Source organism: Lemur catta, chromosome 8 (genome assembly GCF_020740605.2).
Source record: "Lemur catta isolate mLemCat1 chromosome 8, mLemCat1.pri, whole genome shotgun sequence".
In the NCBI taxonomy this organism is placed as follows: domain Eukaryota; kingdom Metazoa; phylum Chordata; class Mammalia; order Primates; family Lemuridae; genus Lemur; species Lemur catta.
Genome location: NC_059135.1, coordinates 65,656,371 through 65,665,272, shown reverse-complemented (window position 1 = coordinate 65,665,272; position 8,902 = coordinate 65,656,371). Strand labels below are relative to the sequence as shown.

Here is an 8,902-nt window from a genome sequence, read left to right as displayed (position 1 = left end):
GCCCAGGCAACAGAGTGAGACTCTGTCTCAAAAAAAAAAGAAAGAAAAGGTGCTCTGGTCAACAGTTAACAAGCTAATCAACCTGGTCAAAGAGAGAAGCTGCCACACCTTCAAAGGGAGCCTATCTTCTTGGAGAAGTGCTGCCCTGAGAGCTGGGCTGTAGTATAAAAGGCCATATTAGGGAGGGTATTTTTGATTTGATAAGAGTTTTAAATGCTAAAGGAAAAGTTCCATTAGCAATTTCAGAAGAAAACATAAGTTTTACAGGAGGGTTTCATTCTAACTTGGAACTAAGCTATTATGATAAGATCTATAATTTAATAGTGAATCACAATATTTCCCTTTCCTGACATCAACTTAAGAGTGACTATCCACAGAGCATGAAGTATGGCTTCGGTTTTACCTGCCTCCAATAGATCCATGAGATCTGACAGGAATACATATGTTGGGTGAGTAATTTTGATTTTTTTATCTGTTCTGATCAGACAGATGTTCCTTGGATTTTATATTAAATGATTAGATGATGGGCCTCTATGGTTATGCAAATTTCTTAAATTTAGAGATTATCTAGTTGGAATATAGCTCAGGATATAAAACAAAATAAAAATGCAAATTTTCTTCCTAATGATATTTTTATTCCTTGGTTTTTGAGGACAGGGGGCTGGCTCATCTCAGAAATTGTGGCAAAAGAAGTCACAAAAGACATGCAAAAATCAACCTTGAGGAATAAACAAATTCAAAGTTCAGGCTGGGATTCACTGTACAGTTCAGCCTTTAATTCCAGGACTATGGGCTGTATCCGAGAAATAATTACAGGGGCTTCCCAGTGCCTAAGGGAAATTTGACTGTGTTGCAGCATATTATGGGGTGATTTCATATGCTTTATGATGGACTTTACGTAGAATTTACTTCTAAAATACTGGAATGTTATTCATCCCAGGGGTAGACATTAATCTGCCAAAGCTGCCTACAAATCTAGCTACAATTCCTGCCCTAGGTTAACAGAACATAATAGAGCATTAATCTTCACGAGGCATAAGGAATTTTTGTGAGTTCCCTCTGATTTGTTGAGAGTTGTGTTTCATGTCTTTCCTTCCAGCCTGAATCTTGTCAGCATTTCAGAAACATTCCACTTACCCAGCCCAAACAGAGGTAGCCTCCTGCCATATTCATTTCTTCAGGGAAACCAAGGAGAGAGAGAAAACAAAAACATTATGAAGGTGAAGGTCATGGTATAAGGAAAAACTTTTTCCCAGCCAGCTCTTTTCTTTGATTACCAATATTCAATATTGACCACGCTAAGTAATTTGTCATGATTTGCTAAAAGACTTTATTCCATGTGTTAGGAATAGGAAAGGAAGTGCAAAAAAGAAAAAAAGTTTGAGGAGAAAATAGTACCTGAAAGCCTATTTAGTAAAAATTGTATATTTTAGAAAGATCAAAGTATTGCAATAGCCATACTCATATTGGGTTGAATTTGGCATGAAATCACAAACACCCTTACTCTTTGGTCACTGATAGAGCGATCATCTTAGAAGTGCTTCTTGATGAGCTTAATAGGACCAAAATCTTCTATAGACATTCCCCCAAATTTTCTAAGAGATCACTAGACATGGGGACAGACCATCAGGGAAAACTAAAAGAATATCTTATCTAATGAATTAGCAGGAGTATTATAATTAATACAAGAGAATATAATGAATGGCTATGCTGGTTTGAGAATTTCTTCTGGAAGATAGTAAAGGTGGAATAGATCAGTGATTTTAAAAACACCAAGGCTCCCTGACTAACTCAGAATTTCTAGAGATAGGGTCCAGGTATCAGTACTCTTTAAAGCCCTCTGGCGACTCTGATATGCAGCTAGAGTTTAGAATCTCTAGGGAAGATGAATGCAACTCTTTTATAGAGTATTGATTCATATTCAGTTGGGAATCCAAAGGAAAATCTCAGATCATGAAAGTAGCCTTGGCAGAGTGAAGCAGAAAGTGCAGTAGAATTGAAGAAGACAAAGTGGATGGCAGTGTTTCTCAAACTTTAATGTTTTTGTGAATCACACAGAGTTAAAATGCAGATTTTGATTCAGTAGGATTAGGGTGGAATCTAAGCTTTTTCATTTCTAACAAGCCCCGCCCCGCCAACCTCCGGTTGCTGACGCTGGCTGGTTCATTGACCACACTTTGGGTAACAAGCAACCATGGGTAAGTGTGCTCCTGCCTCTCACAAGAGAAGACAGGAGGTGTCCTTTTGCTGTGAGGTTTTGAGGCTTGTTCTGAAGCAGTAAAGTGTACTAACAGCATGGAATAGTTTATTTTTGAAACCAGGTATGATGTAATCACTAATTAAGAATCTGTTACTCTAAATATTTTTGAAGAGGAAATTACTAGCATTTTGTTCCACGTTCTAAACAATGAAATTTAATTCAATTGTTAAGACTTAGGGATTAAAGGATGTATAAGACAACTTGCATCAGGGAACTCACAATCTTTCTCAGGAGACAAAAAATTAATTATATTACAATGTGAAATGCTGTCAGTGTCAGCATGAAACAAATGCTTTCGGAATGCACTGAGGACAAAAATTAATACTGACCAAGGAGAGAAGATGCTTGAAAAAGCCTTTGTGGAAGAGGCGATATTTGAATTGGACCCTGAAAAATGAGTAGGATTTTGATAGGTGAGAAATGGAAGGGAAGCGGGAAGGATGTTTGAGGAGCAAAGGCTGAAGCAGGGGTTGCCAACTTTGTCTATGTGTCAGATCATCTGGAAAGATTTTAAAAATACTTTCAGGGAGTCTAAATAAATTCGCACCTGGTCATCAGTGTTTTTTAAAAAGTTCCCTGGTGATTCTAATGCACAAGCAGGTTGAGAGTCAATGGAGATACAGAAAGATGCAAGGCTTGTAAAGATGTTTTGAGGCATGTGGAGAGAAATGCATATGGAGGAAAATGGGAGGAACAAAGAGCAAAGGAGTTCCAGGTAGCTCTTGGCAAAGATGTCTTGGCCCCCCATAGTGTGGGGTCGATAATTTGTTATCATGAATAATTAAAATGGTATGTATTTATTACCAAAATAACCAAATGCTATGGATGATGTGCTTCACAAACATGAATTAGATTGAATTCAGGTCATCGCTATAGCAGCAGTCAGCTCCCTGTCATGCATTGCTGCTATGTTACTGAGAGGAAGGACTGGTAGTCTGGCTAGCGCTGATTTGATGGGGCCTGGGCCAGGGCAGCAGCCACTGGGATGGAAAGGTGATGTATTCAGCATGGCTGGTGGAGTCCTCGATGGCAGTGCTACTCAAAGTGTGGTCCTCAGATCGGCAGCATCAGCACCAATGAGGTTAGAAATGCAAATTCTGACATACACCCCCAAGCTGCTGAGTCAGGATTCCTGAAAGAGGAGCCCATGAAGTGTCCAGGAGATTCTCATGCATGCTGAACTTTGGAAAGCTTTTATCTGCGGAGCTGAAAGAAACTACCGGACTCATAGATTACATACACATACACACCCAACACAGGCATACACAAATCCCCGTGGAAAGTGGGGAAGGAAGGAAAGAAGTGAGCAGAGAGGTGGAGATAGCAGTGAGGAATGTCCCCTTGGCAGGGCACACAGGATCCCCGTGGGAGCCTAAGGCTGCCTGACTGTGCGGGACGCAATGCTGGTGCAGGAGAGGGAGGAGGAGGACTGGCAGCCGTGGCGTTACTCAGGAGTGGATGGCGTGGGCCAGGCTGTGGCTCGGATGTCACACCCAGGGTTAGTGGAAGTGAACAGGTAGCCACTGAACCACACTGGGTATGGAGTGATGGGCTGACACCCAGGATGGCTTTAAGGCCTTCCGCGCTAGTCCTTTCTCTGTGGCAAGCTTGTCTTTCCACTGGCTCCTTAGTACTCTCTCCCACATTCTCTTCTGACATCCAGTGGAGGAAACCTGCTGGACAAGTAGACTTTCTACGGTGACGTGTCCTGCTTCTTAGCTTCTGTTTTCAAGTTTCACCTACCTTCATGCAATAGTTTTGTATTCTGTGGTTTCATGTGTTTACTAACATTAGATCTTTTACTTCATGTTCCCTTTCTCCAAGCTCTTTTGCCTCACTTTTCGTCATGCTTTTCCTTGAGCATTCCTTTTCTCCATAAACTCTAAATCCTGTTCTCCAGAACGATGTGCCATTCACTCTTTCTTTGCCCCTATTATATTATATTATATCATATCATATCATATCATATCATATCATATCATATCCAAATTCAATCTCTGCAGGTTCCTATTCACCTCTCTGATTCCACCCCATGGTCCTGCCACATTTACTTCTCACTGGAAAGAAAGAAAGAAGATGACCATGAGGTTCAGACAGAACTGAATAGAAATGACTATTTTGTAATCTACTGATTGTATAATCTCACACAAGTCTCTCAACTTTTGTGAGCCTTGGCATCTTCATTTGTCCATCAAACTATGAATATTACCTAGCTAACAGAGTGGTTATGGGATTAAGTGAGTTAATGTATTTATTACATGTAGTTTTCATGTCATCATGCAGTTTCCATGCTTAGCATTTTGCCCGGCACATGGTAAGTATACAGCAAATGTTAGCCAAGATTATTGTCATTATGCCACATTGCTTCTCAACAGATCATTGAACCTTAAGAAGGTTTGTATCCAGTATTTGAGCTAGCAGAATTCATGGATGTAGACTGATATCCTTTCTCTTTTGTGGGCTTTCTTTCCAAATTCCTTTACATACTCTTTATGTGTGTTTTTTTTTTTTTTTTTTCCCCAGAGAAAGGTTTGTTCATGTTAAAAATTCTCACTTGGATTCTGTGGATGAAGATTCTCTATCACTGGGATTTGGGAACGAAAACACACAACTTACCAGCAATGTTTGGAGTCGTAAAGGTAAAAATATTTCTAATTTCAGAAAAAGTGATTGAGTTTTCTCTACTAATTTTTTTTCTTACTTTCCCAAAATAAACTCTACATATTTGGCTAGAGAAACGTCAGAGGTCCCAATAGGAACTGAAGTCACACTCATTCTCTGAAACAATTTAGAATGTGTACATTATAAACAATCATTTCTACCTCAACAAGACATAAAGGTTCCCAAACTAAATCTAGTGCAAACATGATCATTTGGCTGCTCTGGTCCCTGAGGACATATACAATTTTATTGACAATATTTCTGGGTGTTCAAAATTCATTATGTTTTAATAGATTTAGTCCTCTATTTAACTATATTTATAGCTGAATTCAGTAATTCCCATTTTATTAAATCATAAAATAATTCAACAGAACTAACAATGTAATATTATTCCATTCCTTGAAAATAACTATTATTGGTATTTCATATCATTAAGATTTTTGTTGTTTCATAAGAAATATTTCATAAGAAAATTGTTTATGGAATACTGCCAGGAAAGTTGTACTTCTGTATTGTTTGTTTCATCTTATGTATATATTAATTGTAAAAACAGTTTGTATTCATTATTTGAAATTGGGAAAATATAAAAAAAAACATGATTTTTTAAAAAAGACCCCATAGTCCCACCACCTAAACATAGACACCTTCGACCCATTTGTTTCTTCCAATCTTTTTAATGATAGATTTTAAGATAGTTGCAATTATATAACTTTGCATTCTGCATTTTTTTCATTTAACTTTATCTCATTCACATTTCCCAACATTATTACATTTTCTTTGAAGCACATTATTTATGGATATCCAGTGGCTGTGCCACACAATGCATAGACTATTCTTGACTTTTATGTTAAAGTAGTTTCCATTGTAAATAAGACTCAAATGATTATTTTTGTACCTCAAGATTTTTTACATGTAAGTCAATTTGCTTAGGACGAATTACAGAAATGGTCAAAGGGAATGAACTTTTAAAGAATGTTTGTTTTCCAAAAGGCCTGTATCTATTTACAGTTCCACCAGTGGAGAACTATGCAGTTTTTGTGTGACTTTTTTCATTTCTTTAACAATTATAAGAACAAAAAGAAAAGCTTTCACATCTACTATCTTGCTAAATCTTCACAGGAGCTCTTTTAGGTGGGTTTAGCAGATATCAATATCCTGTGTAAAACAAAGAAAAGGCCTTCAGAGAGGTCAAAGAAGGCTAAAGTTATGCCATAACGTGGCAAAGCGGAGACTTGGACCCACTTCTTCCAAACCCAGTTTCCAGGGTTCTTGCCCACTGCACTGGGTGGACCCTTTGAGTCACAGTAACTCAGAATAGCCCATAATTATTTAATCCCAGGTCTTTTACTTACCCAGTGGGTGAAAAGGAGGGTGAAGAAAGGGGAGGAGGAGGTTAAAAAGAAGGAGGAGGAGGAAGAGGAGGAAGGAAAGGGGAGGAAGAAGCAGGAAAAGGATGGGAGGAAGGAAGGAAGGAGAGAGAGAGAAGGAAGGAAGGAAAAATGAGAAGAAACAGATCTATGATGTTGGTTATGAGTAGGTGCTAAGTTTCCTCCCTCCTGGGACTCAGGCTTGAGGGTGTGGGGGGATTTCCTGGCAGCGGGAGGACCCACCCTTTCCCCAGCCCTTTCTGCCTTTGCTCCTTGCCTTTGTGCGGTCTTCCTCCACCTTTTGTTTCATCTTCTTAAAGTAGCCCCTCTCCCTACTGCTATTTATGTTCCAAGAGTCACAGGTCAAGGCTATCTTTGACACTCATTAATCAGACTTTGGCTGAATTCAAATGTGAGATTTGACGTTCATATCTCACAATGATTTTCCCGGGACCCTTATCTAGGGATGACTCTGATTAATTAAAAGACTCATCATAATTAATAAACTAAGGCACACAGCTAGTTGATAAATTGAACAGACTTAGCGTATGTATTTGAGACAGAAAGTGATCTGCTATTTACATATCTAGGTATCTGTCTCTCCTCTGCCATTTGTGGGGTGCTTTCTGTATATCAGACTCTGGACAGCGTGTGCAAAGGGTATTCACATTCAGTCACCACAGCAACTAAGGGGTTAGTTATCAGCTCCATTTTATAAATGAGGGAACGAGGCTCAAACATACGTGTAGTGTTGTAACACAAATAGAGTGTATGTGTATTTGTCCGTAATAGGCACAGCACAACTAGTAAGTAAAACAGCAGAGATTAAACCTTAGGTTTGTCTGATGAAAAAAGCAGTGGCTCTTCCTCTATTTGAAAAACAAAACCAAAAACAACACTGCATTTTGGTACTCGAAGTATTGGTTTCTGGGAAATTGCTGGGATGGATGGCTTTGTTTTAGAGATGAAAATAAGGGGGCTCGCATGTATCTCTCTCTCTCCCTCTCTCTCTCTCTCTCCCTCTCTGTCCCTCTCTCTCCCTCTCCCTCTCTCTCTCTCTCTCTCTCTCTCTCTCACACACACACACACACACACTCACACGTTGTCTTATCTTTTTTACAATCCCCGGCTGTCACCTCTCTGCCTGACTGGATTTTCATCAGCACTTACTCTCTCACACTCTGGCATAACCAGTATCCAACCGTATAAACTTATTACCCACCTGGTTATGGAACCCTCAGTGGATTCTCTTTTGGATAAAAAGACTGCCCTGGCCGGGCGCGGTGGCTCACGCCTGTAATCCTAGCACTCTGGGAGGCCGAGGCGGGAGGATCGCTTGAGCTCAGGAGTTCGAGACCAGCCTGAGCAAGAGCGAGACCCCGTCTCTACTAAAAATAGAAAGAAATTATCTGGTCAACTAAAATATATATATAGAAAAAATTAGCCGGGCATGGTGGCACATGCCTGTAGTCCCAGCTACTCGGGAGGCTGAGGCAGTAGGATCGCTTAAGCCCAGGAGTTTGAGGTTGCTGTGAGCTAGACTGACGGCATGGCACTCACTCTAGCCCGGGCAACAAAGCGAGACCCTGTCTCAAAAAAAAAAAAAAAAAAAAAAAGACTGCCCTGTTTAGAACCCATTTTGTCCCACCAGAGAGCAACTCTACCGACAGAGCCATTTAGCTGGAAAGGAGGCAAAAGCGTGTGCATGTGCGTGCGTGTGCGTAGGCTGAGGAGCAGGTGATGTAGTTCCAAATGATCAGAACTGGCCATTTAACTTTAACCAGAATTTTTAGAGGCAGTAGGTAAAGTCCGATTTATTTTCACATATGCTTTTCTCAGAAACTTGCCTTCCTCCGGCCAAATTCTTATCTTTGAATGAGAACATTCTATGTTCAATTTCTTGACTCTTTTAAATCCTGGGGCAGCAATCCTAGCTAAGAAGAGAGGACATATTCCGTCAGTACCCAAAAACTCAGCCTTGTCTTCACAGAGATTATAAGCATTATTAATAGTGTTATCTTCAAAGGAAAAGAGAACTCTGGGTGTGTAAAGTTTAATGCTTTGACTCCAGCAATCACTCCTATTTCCTTTGTATCCTTACTTACTGTATTTTTGAAGATTGTCCTAGCTGCTACTGCAAAATCTCAGTGGCTTAACACAATATAAGTTTACATCTCACTCACATTAGGCACAAGGTGGATGTTCTTCGTTGATGGAAGGCTTTCCTCCAACTGGTTATGCAGGGACCCAGGCTCCTTCCACTTTGTTGCTCTATCACTCTCAAGGAGTGACTTGCTAAGTTTCCCTGTGTGTAAACACCCATCTAGCAGAAGAAATTAGATGATATGTAGGATCACCAACAGATCCTTCTTGTAGGATGAAAGACTTCTATGGGCTAGGACTGGGAGTGGTACCCAGCACCTCTGCTCACATTCTAGTAGCTGGAACTATATATAGCCTCGTCTAATTGGAAAGGAGGCTGAGAAGTTAAGTTTAGCTGTGTGCCCAGAAAGAAGGCAGTTTAGGTGAACAGCTAGTCAATCTCTGCCACACCCACTGGATAGAATCAGACAATTCCAAATATGGTGGAGGATCTTTAGAAGTTATCTATTCA

General features: G+C 40.0%; 1 protein-coding gene across 1 annotated transcript in view; it reads left to right on the top strand.

Annotated features, from left to right (window-relative positions):
* The first annotated feature begins 387 nt into the window (after positions 1-387).
* UPP2 (uridine phosphorylase 2) overlaps positions 388-8,902 on the top strand; it is a 30,409-nt gene continuing 21,894 nt past the window's right edge. The window contains 3 exon segments of the mRNA XM_045560293.1: positions 388-449; positions 4,784-4,834; positions 4,836-4,899. Of these exon segments, the coding sequence (XP_045416249.1) occupies positions 388-449; positions 4,784-4,834; positions 4,836-4,899 (177 nt within the window).